This window comes from Schistocerca serialis, chromosome 3 (assembly GCF_023864345.2).
Source record: "Schistocerca serialis cubense isolate TAMUIC-IGC-003099 chromosome 3, iqSchSeri2.2, whole genome shotgun sequence".
NCBI lineage: Eukaryota > Metazoa > Arthropoda > Insecta > Orthoptera > Acrididae > Schistocerca > Schistocerca serialis.
In genome coordinates this window covers 1,026,642,471-1,026,660,951 of record NC_064640.1, presented here as the reverse complement: position 1 = coordinate 1,026,660,951, position 18,481 = coordinate 1,026,642,471, and the positions used below count along the sequence as shown (strand labels likewise).

General features: G+C 37.3%; 1 protein-coding gene across 1 annotated transcript in view; it reads left to right on the top strand.

The window, feature by feature from the left end:
- The window catches only part of LOC126471485 (homeotic protein female sterile-like), a 74,978-nt gene extending 68,751 nt beyond the window's left edge, over positions 1–6,227 (top strand). The window contains exons 4-7 of the mRNA XM_050099692.1: positions 1,920–2,089; positions 2,171–2,337; positions 2,428–3,036; positions 3,115–6,227. Coding sequence (XP_049955649.1) covers positions 1,920–2,089; positions 2,171–2,337; positions 2,428–3,036; positions 3,115–3,227 — 1,059 coding nt within the window. The 3' untranslated portion in view covers positions 3,228–6,227. The remainder of the gene's footprint in view (positions 1–1,919; positions 2,090–2,170; positions 2,338–2,427; positions 3,037–3,114) is intronic.
- Positions 6,228–18,481: the final 12,254 nt, after the last annotated feature.

The following is an 18,481-nucleotide window of genomic DNA, read 5'->3' as shown; positions in this document are numbered from 1 at the left end:
CTGCTGCGTACAATTTACCTCCATATTTTGATGAATAAGTGTTTGTAGTATTTATCATTCAAAATACGTGCCTCTTCTATGTACTATGATTTGCAAGAAACCTTGTTTCGATGTCTCAAACTGTTTGATATATGACAATTATTATGACCACATGATTCCCCAAGTGTAGGGAGAGAATTGGTGTTGCATGCCAGGTATAAAAACTAAAAACTTGAGAACGAAATGAGTTATCATTCTGCTCTAGATTTTAACTAAAATTTCGATATGTTATGTACATTTCATAGACAGCTATGTACGAGCTAAAATCAACTATACACAAAGTTTCCACAATGCTTTTTTACCTCTACAAACACTCTGAAATTTCTTGCGGTGCCTTACTTAATTTGATTCAGCACAGTAACTATGACATTCAGTCCTTTATCGAGTGAAGATATGAGACTGTAAGATGTGCAAACATGAAATTTTTCCCCAAATAGTTTTCTTAAAATTGGATGATAAGTATTTCATAGTGGTCGGAACACCATCTTTCAGCACAGGTAACTGTATTAGACAACAAGTACAGCGACAACAAAGCCACACTCAACAAGGAATGCAGTGTGTCTTATCTGTAGCAGTCAAAGGGTTAATAGTAACCTCAGACTTTTTGCAGATAAAAGTATATGTAATGAAGTACTGTCTGTAACAAGCTGCAAAAATATTCAGTCAGTTGTTTGTAAGATTTCTGACTTGCTTCAAATGTTCAGAAATGTAAAATTTTACGCTTCACAATACAAGAAGAAAAAAAGTAATATTCTTCAACTATAATATTAATGAGCCTCAGTTGTAATCGGTTAACTCGCACAAGTACCTCGGTGTAATGCTTTGTAGGGGATATAAAATGGGATGATCACATAGGCTCAGTGGGTTAAACAGGTGGCAGATTTCAGTTTAGTGTTAGACTACTGGGGAAATGCAATCAGTCTATGAAGGAGATTGCTTACAAATAACTTGTGTGGCCCATTCTGGAATACTGCTGAAGTGTATGGGACCCGTACAGATAGAAGTAACAGGGGACATTGAACATATACAGAGAAGGGCAGCACAAATGGTCACATGTTTGATACATTGGGGTGTGTCGCAGAAATACTGAAGAGACAGAATTGGGAGACTTGTGAAGATAGACATGACATATCCCAAGAAAGCCTACTTACAGAGTTTAAAAACAAGTTTTAAATAACGGTTCTAGGAATGTATCGCAAACCTGTACATATCGCTCCTGTAGTGAATTTGATGACAATGTTAGGTAAATTACAGCACACATGGAGGTATTTAAACAGTCCTTCCCATTTTTCATACGTGAATAGAATGGGAAAGAACTCTCTTAACTGGTACAATGGCACGTACCCACTGCAATGTACTTCGTTGCTTCACAGAGTGTAGATGTAGTTATAGATGAAGCTTCTTTCAAATGACTGTGACTATAGTACCTTTGTATTCATCCTGTGCTGCTTCCTCAACAGTTCGTCTTGTACTCTTATCACAAGTTAGTAGTTTGAAGATACTTCAATGTTTTGTGCAATTTCCTCAAAAAAATTCTGTTTTTTCACACTGTTCCATGTTTTCCTCTGTGATGCTCCCTTCTCTCCTTGTTACATGTTACTTATTTCAATTATGTTCTTGATTGAAATTTTAGTAATTGCAGGTGTGCTTTATCAGTCACACATTGCTTCGGGGTCTTCATATCTTAACTGAGTGTAGCGTAAAACAGCTGCTCTCTCCCCAGTGTGTGTGTGTGTGTGTGTGTGTGTGTGTGTGTGTGTGTGTGTGATTTGATATAAATTTGAGCCTACAAAAATATCTAGTTAACCAATTTTTTGTACAGATTGTATGAAAATTTTTGCTCTTTTTTTTTAATTCACATACTCTTCATTTCTGTTCAGCCCAATGAGGCAGGTAAATCTGATGCAAAAGACACCGGTGAGGAGCGCAAGTCAAAACGTGTTCGTACCAGGACACAACCTTACCAGGCTCCATTACCAGAACTGCAGTACATTTCCAAACTAAAGACATTGATGAAGTCACCAGATGACAGACTCATAGTCTTTTACAAGTAAGTGTACAGTTGTATCAGAATGAATGTTTTGATGGTGCATGATAGAAAATGAAAGGTATTCTTTTCTTTTACCTCTAGGAATGAGTTTTTAGCTGTACGAAATACAGAAGGAGGTTTTTTTGTGTGCCAAACTCTCCAAAACATTTATAGAAGCAGTCCTCGTATTCGTATACGTTGGTTGTCAGAACAAGAGCCAAAGGAAAAAGACTCCAATGTGTATATTCCTGACTTCTATGATGCTACAGGTAAACACTTAATGTCCTTTTTATAATTTCAGATCTGTGTAAGGACTTTCTCCTTATTAACATTTTTAAAATTCATAAAATGTATTTCAGATTTTGACTGTATACTTACTAATTTGGATTTGAAGAAAGTGGACAAAAATAAATATGAGCTTCCCAATGGAGAGAGGTCACGTACTGAAAACATATTGACACGTGCACTACAATTTGAGAAGGGAGTGGAGAAGCCTTCTGTGACTGAAGAACATCCTGATGGTCTTGATTTATCATTATATAAAGATGAAGCTCAGTTAAAGAAAAAGAGGAATTCGAAGAAGCGAGTGTCAAAGAAAAGAACTTCTGCTGGGACTGAAGGAGGACCAAGCACATCAGCTGCTGATGCTGAGAGTGGTGAACCTCCAGCTAAGACAGCTCGTAAGTCAAAATCCACCAAGAAAACTGGGAAAGCAAAACCTCCTTCAAAGGAAAAACCTAAGGCTAAGGACAAGGAGGGATCAAAGAAACCAGAGCGTGATAATGCACGTGAGAAGCGAAATAGTGCTAAAAAGAAAACTGAGAAAAGTGAATCGAGCAACAAATCTAAAAAGAGCTCGTCTACAGCTACAAAAGTGACTACAGAAAAAAAGAACATCAAAACTACACCAACTAAAAAAACAGATTCAGCTGAAACCTCTATTCCAACAAGGTCTGCAAAAACCAGAAGTAAGTTTGGTATTGTGAATACCTGAATTTTTTAATGAACATTGGCAGTTTTTCATTGCACTGACTATATGTTTTTAGGTGTTAAAGCTGGAGCTGCCCCTTCAAAGACTTCACCCATTACTAGGACAAAGGAGCGTGAACGCAGGGGGGTTAATGCTAAGGAGAGAAAGAAACCAGGCAAGAAGGCCTAAGACAGTGAGTGAGTGATGTATCGTTATCAAATTAACAATTCTTAAGGGTGGATATATGTGGCAGGGAGAAACATATCTTTCTGTCTAAGTGTTTTTATCAGCCCACAACTATATGGACCTGTTGATAGTAACAAGTGAATATTTTATACCTGACATAAAGTGTTTTATTGCACCCAACAAATCTTTTACTTTTTAATGGAGTCTATTACTTTTGTTCTAAATCAGATATTATAATGATTTATGGCTGTTGTAATGGTTATTGGCAGAAAGAGAACTGGATGGACATGGAACAGGGTACAAGATGATTTGGAAGTCTTGTAAAATGCAAATTTGATTGCGGTACTTTGTACCGTTAAGTTGGGATCGAATGTGTATCACACGATGTGTTCTGCATCCTAGATTATTGTGATGTTTCTTATTGGATCTGAAAAGTGAATTGCTGCTGTTGACATCTTGGAGATAAATATCTCCAAGGAGAAGGTGGGATCATTATCATCTGCACAGTGTTTTATCTTATTGCTGTTTCATGGCATATTTGTAGAAAAGAAAAAGATGATATGAATGGACAGTTGTTGAGATTTGCTTTAACTCTTCAGTGAAATTTATGTTACTAGAGTTTACATAGAAATGTCGTTTCTGTAAAACATTTTTCTAGTGTAGTAGCAGCTGTTTCTATATATTTTTCCCAACTGCTCCAAAAAATACCTTACCATTTCCCAATGACCGCTAAAATTAAGAATTTATTATGACTGTACTTTCACTGCATATATTTATTCCACGGTGCAACAACTTGTTGCCACATGCTAGCTCTGACACAGAGTTGCTCTCTGTTTCCTCAGCCAATGCTGAGTTTGAATTGCATGTTGTTGAATTTTAAGTGTGTGTGTGTGTGTGTGTGTGTGTGTGTGTGTGTGTGTGTGTGTGTGTTCTTGGGGAGGGGAAGGGTTTGTGCATAATGTGTGTGCTCTCCCCCCCCCCCCCCCCAATTTGCCCATAATTCCTCCTTACCTGTGTGTGCGTGTGCGAGCGAGCGAGATTTTTCTGGGAGGGGGGTTGTGTATTGCCCCCCTCCCCCAATTTGCCCATACTCCCTCCTTACCCAAATATATATATATATAAATATATGTGTGGTTTTTTTTTGTGTGTGTGTGTGTGTGTGTGTGTGTGTGTGTGTGTGTGTGTTGGACTTTTTAATTATAAGCAGCTTGAAAATTAGTGAAGACAAGAGAGTGACTTGAAACAAAGCAAAAGCAACTTCACTGATGACATTGAAAATATTTGCATATGTGTGTATACAGAAATATATGTCCGTGTATGTTTGAGCTCATGTGTTCTTGCCGTGTGTAGATCTATGTGAGGCCCACTTAAATGAAAATAAAGTATATATCAATTTTAGTGAAGTGTAACATTGTAATCAAAACTTGTTTTTAATAGACCACTTGCTTAGTAGTAAGCAGACTTTGTTGTTTATTTCTTTCACACTGAAATTTGTTAAGAACTGAAAGAAATGTAAAATGAAAAACAGGAAAGTATGCCATTAGCTAGTTAAATCACCAAGAGTATTGTCTGTGTTTCTATGTGGTAGATTGTAGTTATTATTCTATTATTACTACATAATGATTTTATGTTGTGATTAGTAGTGCACATTAATCTGAGTGTATGAATGTTATAATCGGAAGCTGTAGAGGACAAATTCCAGATACAGCATTTATGGCAAAAAAATCTTTGTTCAGTGTTTGTGTGTGTGTTAACTATTGTGTTACCTGCAAATTCTGTGGGTAAGAAAGTAGCATTTCTGTTAAGTGTTTTTGGGGGTATTTAAGTACATACATGTTTAGTCCAAGCTTCACCATAAGAAACTGCTTGACAGCATAATGGTATAACTTGTAATCGTTATGGCTACTATTTTAGTCTTTTCAGTTTTTAACATTTTACATCTCAGACTGCCCCAGCAATTTGCAATCACGAATCAGATTATCAGCGTGTCTATAGCATAATTTTGGAGATTTTCGAGTTATCTCATGGTTAATTATGTATATGGAAGCAGTATGTTTTCATCAATAAATAGTGTAGTTAATTTTTAAGTTATTCATTGTTCATTTACATTACACTTCACTTCCTCTTCATGTCATTCATGTACAGCTGTACACTCTTCAGATTATGTACAAACATAAATCATGAAATCTCAGAGTAAAAGTAAAACACGTGTAAACTATAGTAAAGATAGATAATGCGGTATTATTTGCAATTTGTACCAAATGTTAACTTTTGGACGTACATACGTGTGTGTGTGTGTGTGTGTGTGTGTGTGTGTGTGTGTGTGTGTGTGTCCCTCTTTCATTCATGATTAAATGTACTGTGTTAGATCCAGGACAAAACGTAATGCAAACAGTGAAAGCTATCCAAACTATAAATAAATTTTCTTGTAAATTTTATATTTTGGGAATCTGGAGGACTACTTGCCTTTCATTAATGGCCCCTGTAATAGAGAGCCATTCAAATGAGTCTTTAGACTGTGGACGAGACGACAACTACAATGTCGATGTTTACCAACTTCTCAAGCTTTTTCACCATCCCCCCCCCTCCCGTCTTGGTGGACTTGACTATGGTTTCTGAAAGTTTGATTCTCCAGCTTATATTGCTATATGCTTTGCCCTGGCAAATATTTTCAACAATGATGACCAATTATCTGTCTTTAAAGTAGTTTAATTCAACATATTGTCATATATGTATATAATTGTTGTGATCCATGTTATCAGAAGCAGAGGTTTGTAAAAAAAAAAAAATTGATTCATTTAATGATAATGGTGTGTGTTGAGATATGTTCATCTTCACAAAGAGATAATTGATGTATTAGTTAAATCTAACAATTCATGGGTATTTATATTAGACTTCTGCAACATATAGCACATTGTACTTCAGTAGCTCCACCAGGAAAAAAAAAAAAATAAATAAATAAAATAAATGGCTAACAGTGACCTGATGCCTGCAGTCATTATGGATGATACTGGGCTTCTTTCGTTGTATTGTGTGTCATTTGTTGCTTTCTAACTTCAGGTTGGAAAGTGTAACTATACTTCGATGTACTTTCCTGTCTGTTGTTCTTCCTATGGTGGTTGTAGTCTGTCATATGGGACAGTGGATTTATTGGTGTATGTAGAACAGTGCCATGGTACACATTTTACTTTGCTGGGTGTTTGTTTTAATGAGATGCGCTTTTGGTGTGCTAACAGTGGCATACCTTAATTAACTAAATGTGTGTAATTTTAATGATAGAGTAATTCTTCAATTGCAGATAGATTTCTTCCCCTTTCCATCCTGGGGTGGGTGGTCATGGGTGAAATGTGGCACATACCGAAATTTGTTTCATCATATATACATAATTAAAGAGATGCTGAGTGAATTGGGAGTGAATAGCTTTCTGGCAGATATTCTGTTTTGTTTTTTTTTTATTTTATTTTATTTTACCCATTGGTCTTGATCTTGATAGTTGGAGAACTGTGTGTGTGTGTGTGTGTGTGTGTGTGTGTGTGTGTGTGTGTGTGTGTGTGTGTGTGTGTTTGCTTGCTTGCACATTATATGTAGTAATTGTACAGTAGATGGACTGTTAGTTGATATGTGACACTTGCAGCCATATTGTTCTTATTTTTAATTTGTAAAGTCCACAAATGTGGAAACCCACGAGGATCAACAGTGCAACTTTTTATTGTATTGTATTGTATTGTCTTGTCTTGTCTTTGGGAACACAATCTCATTGTACAAATGCTACAAAGTTCAGTAAACTTGAGCAGCACAAACTGCAAATGAAGTTAGACTAATGCCTATTTATTTGGTTTAAAAAGAGTGCACCAAACCAATTAGATGGAAGAGACTTAAAGGTTTGAGCAGTTACTTGGGGCTCAGCAAACATTCTGCTTTGAAGGAAATGGTGAGCTGATCTGAAGCAAATCGGTTCAGCTGAATGTTTCATCTCTCGCACTATAACTGATTAATGGGCATATTTGAAGCATGATATCAATGTCTTGGTGACATTTATGATGTGTAGTGAAAATCATGTCTGCTGGATATGTTGAATGGGGCTCGTAAAAGTGGGAAAAGGTAAATATGGTGTTCCCTGTTAAATAAAACTAAAAGGGGAAAAAATCTTAAAGCTTCACTTAAAACTCCTTGCCTGCATATGTTTTTTTTTTTTTGGCTGTTATTGTCACCATTTGGATCTCTGCAGGTGATAGTGAGTTTTCATAAACTGTTGTGGTCCTGTACAGTGAACATTAGATGTTTCATATAACATAGTGCCCCTGCTTGTTGTATTGAGCTCATCAAGACACATGGCAGTGTGTGGAATTAATTTTTAAATTTAAAGCATTTGTAGAATTTTCTGCATAGGAAAGTTGTATCTTATCAGTTGACATTGTGCATGTGTTTAGTTCACAGTGTATGTTATTGATTTTTAAGAATTTGTGACTGAAATAAGCCAACAGCTTTTTCTTCTATGGTAGTGTATAACAGCCTTTGTGTGCAAAATAAAAAATTATATATATATAAATATATATAAATATATAAATATGAATATATGTATGTTAGCATTGTAGACAGCTGAAATCGTGTCATGCTGTTTCGTCGTATATTGCTAATTATAATGGCTTCAGTACCATGTGTAATTTGAAAAGCTGGAATCTGTGGAGGAATAATAAAAAAAATTGTGTCTGGAACATGCAAATAAGATGAATAAAAGTGAAGCACCAAATAAATTTCTTCTTCTGCATCTGATGTATGTACAAATTGTACTGAGGTTTTGCGGAACAGTATTTCATCAATGGCCTTGTCATGGCAGCTTGCCATACGAGCTTGAAAGTTACCAGATTCACGGTGTAGTTTGCATTTCAAAAATTAGATACTTTCTATTTTTATATTCTTACTTCATCATATTGTCTCCTGTCTGTTACTTCTAGGCACTGGTTTTTTACTGCTGCTCATGTACCGAGAGTGGTTCTGAGATATTAGGTCAAATTTATCCTGTGTGAGCAATGAACACCATGATACTTATTGTCAAGATAAGATGTACTGTTCATATATTATCATTTGTTTCAGTTGTGGGGCTGGATTTACGGAAATAATTTCCATATTTTTTTGTTTAGACGTTTGTGGAACCTTATGTGAAATATACACAGATATTAATCTTCATTGATATAACCAATATAATAATGAGTGCCAGTAGTTAAATATGAAATTAACTTTCTGTATTTCCTAAAAACAGTATTTTACGTGTCAGTGGTGGGTGTGGCAGTGGAAAATTTTTGTTCATATTTGAATTTTTCATACAGTATGTGAAGAAGATAGTTTGTGCCAAGCAAATAAAATGTCGTTCCTGGTTGAAATGAGTGTCATAACTTCAATAATTGTATTCAGTTGGTAACTGCAGTGGGTAATACCTTCGGAATAATTGATATCTGGGACTGAAAGCAGATAGAAGAACTGCACATGGTTTGTAAAAATGCTACTAGAGATCATCATGAAGTTATGAAAATAGAAACTGGAAAATGATGTATCATGTATGTGAAGCATGGGATTAATTGATCAAATATTTGAGGGAAATGCCACATATGAGCAAATGTTAACTTGACCTTTCAACTGTATTTGCACTACTCACTGACAGGAAATTCCGAATGCACAGTCATACTTTTTTATTTCATCTGTAAATGTGTGCTTATATCCATGAGTTGCTTCATTTTTATTCATCGAGGCTTAGCTCTGTCCATAATGTTTTGTTCATTGCAAGGAAGAATCTCAGAATATGGTCTAGTGTCAAGATTTGCTAGCACCTTGATGGTGATGATCTTGTAGCTTCATTTTGGTGCAATCGGAAAATGTTAAATGTTTATATGTATAGTTCTTAAATATTGAACTTCCTCCTCTGCTTTCTTTTGTTTTCATTGTACAGGTTGTTGGCGTGTATTTAAAATTTAAATTGGCTGGATGAACCAGATATAGAAATTTTTAGTAAATAGTATTTCTGACTGAAAATACAGAGAATGCAAAATTATTTTGGATATAAAATGTAAATTGCATGTATGGAGACTTATTGGCTTTATTACTGAATACAACTTAATTTTTTTTTTTTTTCCTTGGATGCTGCCAAGGCAGAAATTGTTGTTTAGTATGTCCATTATTATGGTTGGAAAACACGATACCAAAGCAAAAATGTCTGTTTATCTTCAGTGTTAAAACTTGTGGCTTTGTTGTGTCATTAGGTTTCATGTATAAGATGTTACCAACTTGGTGTAAAGTATCTGCAGTTAGTGGAAAAACATTTCATTGCATTTTCATGTTAGGATATTCAATCCTCTCATTATAAAATGGCATCTGTCAGACTTTCATTTTTTCCATTTGGTGTCAGTTTATGTGAAATATATGTGTGAAACATATTAGCTGAGTGTAAGCATGCAAGGTAAAAATTCCAATATTTAAGCAAAATGATACATGTATGACTTTTGGAACAAATTACCTTTTTTTTCAATAAAATTATAAATGGAATTGATATTTTTTTGTGTGTCTAGTTTCCCAACTCTCTCTCTCTCTCTCTCTCTCTCTCTCTCTCTCTCTCTTACAGATTTTCTTCCAAGTAAAAATGTTGCACACTACTTAAAAATTGATAAATGGCTGAAGTGTGTGTTAATTTTTGTTAGGTGTATGAAAGATGGGTAAAAAGTATCTACAATCATGTATGTAGGTGATAGGGTGAATCTTGCTTTGGCCTATATATGTGACTGTGTGGTGAGACCATTGCATGTTGTAGATTTCGATCCTAATTATTTTTATGGTTTTTGTTAACTTGGAAGCAAGGGTAACATCCTATGTGTTTTCTTGAGAGTTGTGGTGCTGGTATTAATGGTGTATCAAATTGAATATGCTAAAGCATGCCTTGTCAAAATAAAAACACTGAAATTACTTTCTTACAATAAAATCTTCTTTAAAGTGCTATGTTAAGTTTGTTGCACCATTATTGCCATGCCAACAGATGCAGATTTCCTCATTGGAACAACAGGTGAATTTATTTGGTGTTGAATCAATGTGAATTTGACGGCTGTATCGTTCAAATTTTCTGTTGACACCTAGATGTCATAGTTAACCTGAAACTTGCTGCTTAAAGGCAGTGTGTAAGTGAGCGACCGACAGAGATCAGTAATACTGTCAAATGCATTTACTTTGTTCCACAGACTCAGAATGGTTTTAAGTAGGTGAATTTTGTTTCAGGTTTGTTATGTAGTGTATTTTAGCATTTCACACAAGCACATGCTGTATACTATATAGGGAAGGGGGTCAGGGGGAAAGACTTTCTGGAAGTGTCAACATTTTGAGGTTGTCAGAATCTTTTTTGAAAGATTGTGATTGTTGTAGTAGTTAATCTGGTCACTGCAGTGGTCTAAAAGGTAGAAACATTTCTACATATCTAGTAGTATTGTGTTGGAAAATTATAAACAGATCTGACCGTAAACAATTGTGGTAACTATTTGAATGGAATGGTTTTAGTTTTATGCTTAAACAAAGTTCGAAGCCAACAGTTGAACTGCCCCCTAGTGCAGGAGGGGGAGGGGGGGGGGGGGGGGGAAGAGTTACTGGTCAGCCTGCAATTCAGTCTGGGACACAGAATTGGTGTCCCAATGATCTGACTGACAACTCCCTTGAATATGAAACCCCGAAGTTTTTTCATGGATTGTGGTTGCATGCTGTTTCCCTTTATCTGTAGTTGGTCCATCAATCCACCCTTACCTTACAGACATCGGACAATCTTACGGGTGGGTCTGCACCTCTGGTGTGCCTTAGGACAACCATGTTCACATCCCTAGTCTTCTCCAAATACTCTGTAGGTAGAGATGTTCTTGGCTTTTACGCAGACTACCTCCTTGTTTGGCAGCAGCAATGTTTTACTGAAAGGTAACCATCACTGCCCTTCCTATTATGGCTAGAAGCAACATGTTACTTTGCCCCGTCCTGACGGCTCTTGTGAGTGGGGACCGCTGCTCCAGAAATTTCACGTTTCCATTCCTCTGTAACCTGAATGAATCCGCCGACACTGCTGTTCTCAGGAGCACAAGTATCAAGCTTGCTGCCTAGGCTAAGACAAACCTGTTAGTCACCACCACCACCACCACCACCACCACCACCACCACCTACTACACCTACACCTACACCTACCATGACACCTCACAACAGCATCTAGACAGTATAGGACATTACCAGTTAATTCTCTGAACTGAAACCTCAAGCCTGGGACAGCTGCCCAGAGTATCAGCAGGTTTGCAGGCCTAGATGGTTACTATTTACCTCTGGTAACCTAAATGCTATCACTTTTGCCTGCTCTCAGCATTGCTTCTCTGGTTCCCTATCTCGGAGTATCCTTGTTGGCTTCAGCCTTAAGCTTAACAACGCACAAGTCAATAAGTCAACAATGGGAATGATTGGTTGATAATCACTTGGCAACGAACTTGCAGTCTGGCTATATAATATGCAGATACATGTCTTTTTAAAAGAAAAAATACTGCAATTACATCCACTTCCTTATAATCACATCATCTATAAAGTGTTATGGTATGTTTGTTGCACTGTTATTGCCATCTTAGCAGCAGCAGATTTTCTCACTTGATCAGCAATTATGTTTATTTGGCACTAAATCACTGTGAATTTGATGACTGTACTATTCAGATTTTCTGTTGATGCCTAGAAGTTGTGCCAGAAACAGTTGTGCGGCCTAAGGCCAAGGGGACCAGACATTGTCATTCATTTAAAGGGAAAAATTTTTAACAGTGCATGCCCATAAGCTAAGAAGTTCTACTAAGGTAGAACTTTTTCTTGAATTTCAGATGATGAAACTGATGGGGGTATTGCACCTGGTGAGATTTATTGCAGCAGTGTACACCCTTGTACTAAACCAAGATTTTAATATAGAGAAGTTTCCTTCATCACTGGGTTTGTTATAGGATAGTATTGGCGAAGTACAGATTTACAGTGTGGCATGAAAAATTGTCAGTTACATTAATCTGACAGAACTTCTGTGAAAAGCCAATGAGACGGAGAGAGTGGCACATTTATCGGTAGGATATCATCTACTAAAAATCAACAAATTTGGAAATAAGTTATCAAGAATGTACAGCTGTGAAATTAGGTGTCAAATTTGGTGTGGGAAATTAATAAAAAACTGTTTGAGATATTAGATGAACAGGATGCAATGCCTGTATCTCCTATTTCAAATCAAAGACTGACTTAACTGAAAATGAACCGATGCAACTGCTTAAGTTGACCAAAGATCAAGTAACAGTAGCCAAAACAACTTTGCTGAGTTTCCACTAACACAGTAGCTAGCCTTGCACGTAACAATGGATTGTCGAAAATATGGGAAAGCTTCTTAGATACATAATGAACATGCACATAGCACTGATCTCAAGAGACATCACTTAGCTGCGATCACTATAGTTAATGAATAGTTAATATAGTTTGCATCAATATAAACTTACAAAGGGAATATGGCATGTTAATTTCTGCCATAGTAAATGTAGATAAAGGAATACTGGAACCTCATATAATTAATCCAGAGCCAACAGTTAAATATCCACATTTAATTCAGGATGACATTAAGGACAAGAAGTTTCCAACTTCTTTCACAGAATAGAGCAGCTACCAGCTATTATGCATAACTGATGCTGACACATTCATGCCAGGCAATATATGAAGTAATGCACTGAATGTCCCATTTGTAGCCCATGAGCTGCTTGATTTGTACAGAGTATTACCCCTACCTTCCAAAATTGAGTCATGTACACATAACTAGAGAAAGATTATTTGTTAGTTGGCCAATCTATGTGGCACTATGCAAAACCAGAAACAACTGCTGTGTAAAGAGACAGACCATGTTCACAAAATTTGTAAGCAAAAGTTAGTTTTGAAGTCCATGTACGATCCCGCAACTTGTGAAACTAGGATGTTGCAAGCAGTAAGGGAAATTCCCAAGGATTGTTTAAAGAACTTTGGAAACAAAATGATTTTGACTCCATTAAGCCAGGACCAACAGTAACTCATAGCTCCAAAGGAAGGGTTGACTATTGTGTGTAATGAAGACAAAGCCGACAGAAGTACTGATCGGAGGTAAAGGTAACCTGACATTTTATGGCAAATATAAAGAACAGGAACAGAAATTTTCAGACAATATGAACAAATAATAAGAATTAATGTGACCAGAGAAGAGAGTGTTCCAGCTTTAAATATGGAGATCGGCAGCTATATGATGAACAAGGAACGGAGGAACATTTCTGAACCAAAGCTGGACACGTTTAGAAGATCTTAAGGTAGCAGGTCTTAAAACAGCAGAAATAGAGGAGAAAACAACTTTCCAAGGGCAGCATAATTTCTGAAATGCCTTGGAATCTTTATTCGTTCTGGCCTTACATAGGAGCTGTAATACTTACCATTATGTTTACATGTAGGGTTGTGCAGATATTGCAAATGTTTTACAGATTGTTTTAAGTATACGTAGCAAGGCATGGGCAATGATTGTTGTGGCAGCATGTGCTTTAGGGCCCCTCCATTAAAGCAGACGAAATAATGTGGAGCATGATGTATGCCCCATTAGCTTTGAACACAATAAGAAAAGAGCCTTGTCATCCACATCAGTTCCACACAGATACAGAAGATAACAGAAGGCATTGCAATACCCCCTAAGTATTTAAGAAATTAGTATTTTGAGTCACATAGGGAAAACTTCACAAAAACTTTGTAAGGATACGATTTCTTTTTCAGGTTTATTACTGTAATCATGGTTTTCAGTGAGCATGGGAGTGTAGAAATGACATGATGATGATATTATTATTATTAATAATAATAATGTGTGTATGTACATTAAAGTGAAAAGGTAAGACAAAATTTGATATATAATATGTGAAAAAATATTTTAACCAACTGATTTATATTGTGTTCCTATGTGTATGCAAGTGCACTGAAAAAAAAAAAAAAGAAACATATTTTATATTTATGTTTACACGAATATGTAAAAGAAGTGAAAAATGAACTCCACAAAGTGCAAAATGTAAAGAGAACTAAAATATAATGTACACTCTTTGACATAAAACTTGACCGGCGGCCGGCCGCTTCAGAGGCTAAGTCCGCGCCGATCGCGACATGGGACAAAAAAACTGGCCAACTCGCTAATTCTCTAAGTCCGGTTATCTGCACAATCTGGCAACACTGTAGACTGCGGCACTTCCTGGAGGAAACTTGTCCCATGATAGAGAAACTCTAGGCTGATTACGCCTGTGGTCTAGCGGTAGCGTGCGTGGTTTCTGTTCATAATGTCAGTGGATCGAGAGCAGCTGGTATAAAATATTTTTATAGCCTCTTCTGTCTGAATGCTGAAGACGTGAATGTAATGGTAGCGCAGATTCAATCTATTTCGCTTTGTGACACACCGATATCAAAATTTTATCCAGTAACGATTTTGCGGCAGATTTCCTGCAGACTGTCCTCCTCTGGACGCCGTATGCGGCAAAGCTCCGGGATCCATTTGCTGGCTACTGGCAGCGGCCGTGGCGACAGCAGCGGCGCTGCACTCCCCCGTTCTTTATCGAAAGCGCCTGCTACCGCTCATCGCTTTTGATGATTTAAAACGCTTTATTATTAAATGTTGCTCCACAGAAAATTTCTACAATTTCCATTCACGCTCAAAAGCAACGGAGACAGACGCCCTGATTAGTAGGCGGGTATTATATTACATTAATCGGCAAGAGCTGACGTCGCCAGACGTCATATTAGCTGGTCTCGCGTTTTACCTGAAGACTACGGTCGTGTTCCAGCAGCGGTTTGAATAAAATAATAGTAATAATAACAGTAATAATCGAATTATCCGGCAACTTCACACTTCCCAGTGGATTTTCTCGAACTAAGAAATTTGCTGAATTTGTGAAAAATCAAAATGGCTTCACATCCAGCCTATGATGCCTAGAAGAGTCTTTACATCCTGATGACATGAGAATAGCATAATCTCTGCGTCAGAAGCTTGATTCTACTCGACCATTTAATAGACTCGCATTTTTTCCACCGTGACTAATTTTGTAAGCTAAGCACATCATCCGTTACAGCACACTCTTGGGGCTGGGTAATGTGGCCACAATGGTATGGTGGAACGAGCTATCACAGGTGCAATGCGTGGGTTCAGGCATTTACTTTTAAGAGGCACAAACAGATTTATTTTACCTCTGGTAACCTCAAGAGAAAGACGTTATAATCCAGAATCCGCATTAAACATCACGTTCCTTCATTACCAACTGGGCAGAGCCGGTTTACGTTGGGAAATGACACAGCGGAAGTCATGGTAAACAGAAATACAGTCGCCAGTAAGCTTACTTACATTAGAAAATTTTATTTTATTTGATGAACCGATAGCCATTTAAAGGGACAGGGCTCTTATTTTACTTGTACTTGATTGAACTAGAGACGTTTAAAAATTTGGTGCTGGACTGTGATTCGAATTCGTATCTCCTCTTTCGAGGATCTGAATCTCTCGGAACAGTATAGTTCAGTCATTTCGTTCCTTTTCCCAAGACTGCAATCTTCTCTAGGTCTCCTCCAAAGGTAAGTATGTGGGTCTGAAACCTGATCCAGTACAAAAATATTCATAATTTCATTTCTAGCTTTATCAAGTGCACACCCACCTGCTAGTGAAAATTAACGCGCAATTTCAATGTCTGTTCATGTGTTTCCAACAATGGCAACAGGTGTCGTTATTTCTGGTCAAACACGCACACATCTTACTGTTCATGAGTAAGCAACTGAAACTAAAGCTATATTCGTGGATGCACGGTAGGTGTGCAGTTCGATTGTCGCTTAGGCACAAAAGTTTGTATCCTTATTTTAGATTCAGACACCTAGCGGCTCGTAAGAAAAACCGATACGTAACATTTGATTTTTCTTAGTTAACAATCGGATTACGTGTTGGGTTCGTATCTCCGTCACAGAACTTCACATCATGCACTTCATCTTTAAATGCATGCACACTTTGTTACTTCAGAATGGAGGTATATCAGACATCTTTCGTGGTTCGATAACAGGGACGAAAGGGTCTTGATAGGAGTCACGGTTTATTACAAAAACTGTCGTCTTTTATTTTCAAGTTTAGATTTGGTTACTGGTATTGGCCAAAATTTCGGTAATTCATGACTCTTCATGGCTAATCATCAATATGATGTGATTAGATTAGATTACATTAGATTAACTCTTGTTCCATAGATCATGAATATGACATTTCGTAATGATATGGAACGTGTCATTTTAATGAAAGATTTCTTTAAATACCTTGATTCAATTTCTTTACAACAATTTTTTACTCTCTCTCTCTCTCTCTCTCTCTCTCTCTCTCTCTCTCTCTCTCTCTCTCTCTCTCACACACACACACACACACACACACACACACACACACACACACACACACACACACACACTCTTTTTTATTTTTATTTGTATGTTGTGCTCGACTATCGGCGAGGCACGAAAACGCCTGTGAATGACTTTCTTAGTTTTGAGTACACTTACGAAAGAAATATAAAAACAACAATGAGAGTTACTGATTTATGATGCTCAGTTTGCAGTCAGTTCTGAGTATTATTAGTAACTACGCTCCAGTCCCTAAACCTAGTTACAGAAAGCGAATCAGACGCATTACGTATTCCAGGCCGTAGCAGCCGTGACTTGGAGACACCAGCTATGGTCACTTCCCAGACCGCTGTAGGATCACATCGGTTCGTCTTCTTCCTGCTGGTACTGTAACTGAGATTTGGCAACAAGGCAACGTATGTTTGGCAACTCTGTGATCGACGAGTTACTTCCTCGTGTGCACGGAATTAAGCCTCAAAGTTCACTTGATTTTACCTGTCATTTCCATTGAATAATCCGAGTTATTATCGCTTGCAGGGTAACAAAAGATTGAAAATTTACCGTTTCCAGCCCAGGAAAGTCGTTGCAGGTGGAAACCGCAACTAATCTCGACATTCAAATAGCGGTTTACGAGTTCTAGTTACTATTGCCCTCGTAATAGGAAGCTAAGACCCATACCTCCTCGCCAGCTCTGTGGTAACGTGCTGAGCTGTGAAAAAGCGTCTGTTACGGTTCGCAGTTCCAGTCTCACTGACTGTAACGTTTTTATCCCTTCTGTGAAAGAGCTACAAGCAGTCAGATCAAACATCAATAAGGAAATCGCAAGAAAATGCTTTCAGCTCATAGTGCAATGTTGAAAAACTTACAATGCTGCACAACAGGTAAGGCCTCTTTCCGCTGCTGACAAGCGAATTTTGGGTTTCTAGGAATACGTAACTATATTTATGAAATGCCACATTTGCATACCTCTTGAGTATGACACAGCATACCAATTAAACACAGACCCAATCAAAATCTAAGTGAGTAGTATTTTACTAATTCGTGTCGATAGAGGCATGCTTGTTTACAGATACTTTCGTCGTAAGGTTACCATGGTTAGTTTTATTTCATTTCTTATAATACAGTGCACAATTTTCGTAAGGTTTCCTTTAGTGTTGTTAAAACAATAGTAAACATGAGAGAGAAATTAATCATCAACGATATATGCGAATTCTCAGATGTTACCTATGACAGTCTGACAATGCACATGCAGTTTATTGATTACATGCATGTAGAAAACTTGTTCTGAGTTAAAGCTGTCAAACAAAGTTTGAAGAAGAATAAAATATCACTACCACACGACGGCTAATATAGAAAATACTTTTCTGACATATTATGGCACGATGCGCTCTCCCTGCACATGTTCGAGATGCATCTGCTGCCTGCTGTCTATTAAACCTGAATAGAACAAAATGTCACAGTAGTTAGCCCTTTTTCCACATGCGACTACTTTGGGTTTAGAAGTGAAGGGAATTATGTTCAAAGTTCCATTAGATTAATACCTTCAGCAGAGAGCAGAATTGCGTTTTAAAAAATGTAGCACTGAATGTATTCGAACTCGCGACATCTTATCTATGCTACAAGCTGACACGTAGCTACAGCAGCTCCAGAGCTCGGTAACTATTCCTCTAGAACTTTTGGATTCCACAGCACTGTGAGATTATGCATATGGCCAGGTCTTGACTTCTGAGAGACAAACAGTTACAGCTTTTCTTTTGGACTGAACGACGTTTTCTAGTAACAGATAGCGCAATAGAATAGCTCAAGTGGAAAGGAACACTTCCTATTTAAACTTCTGC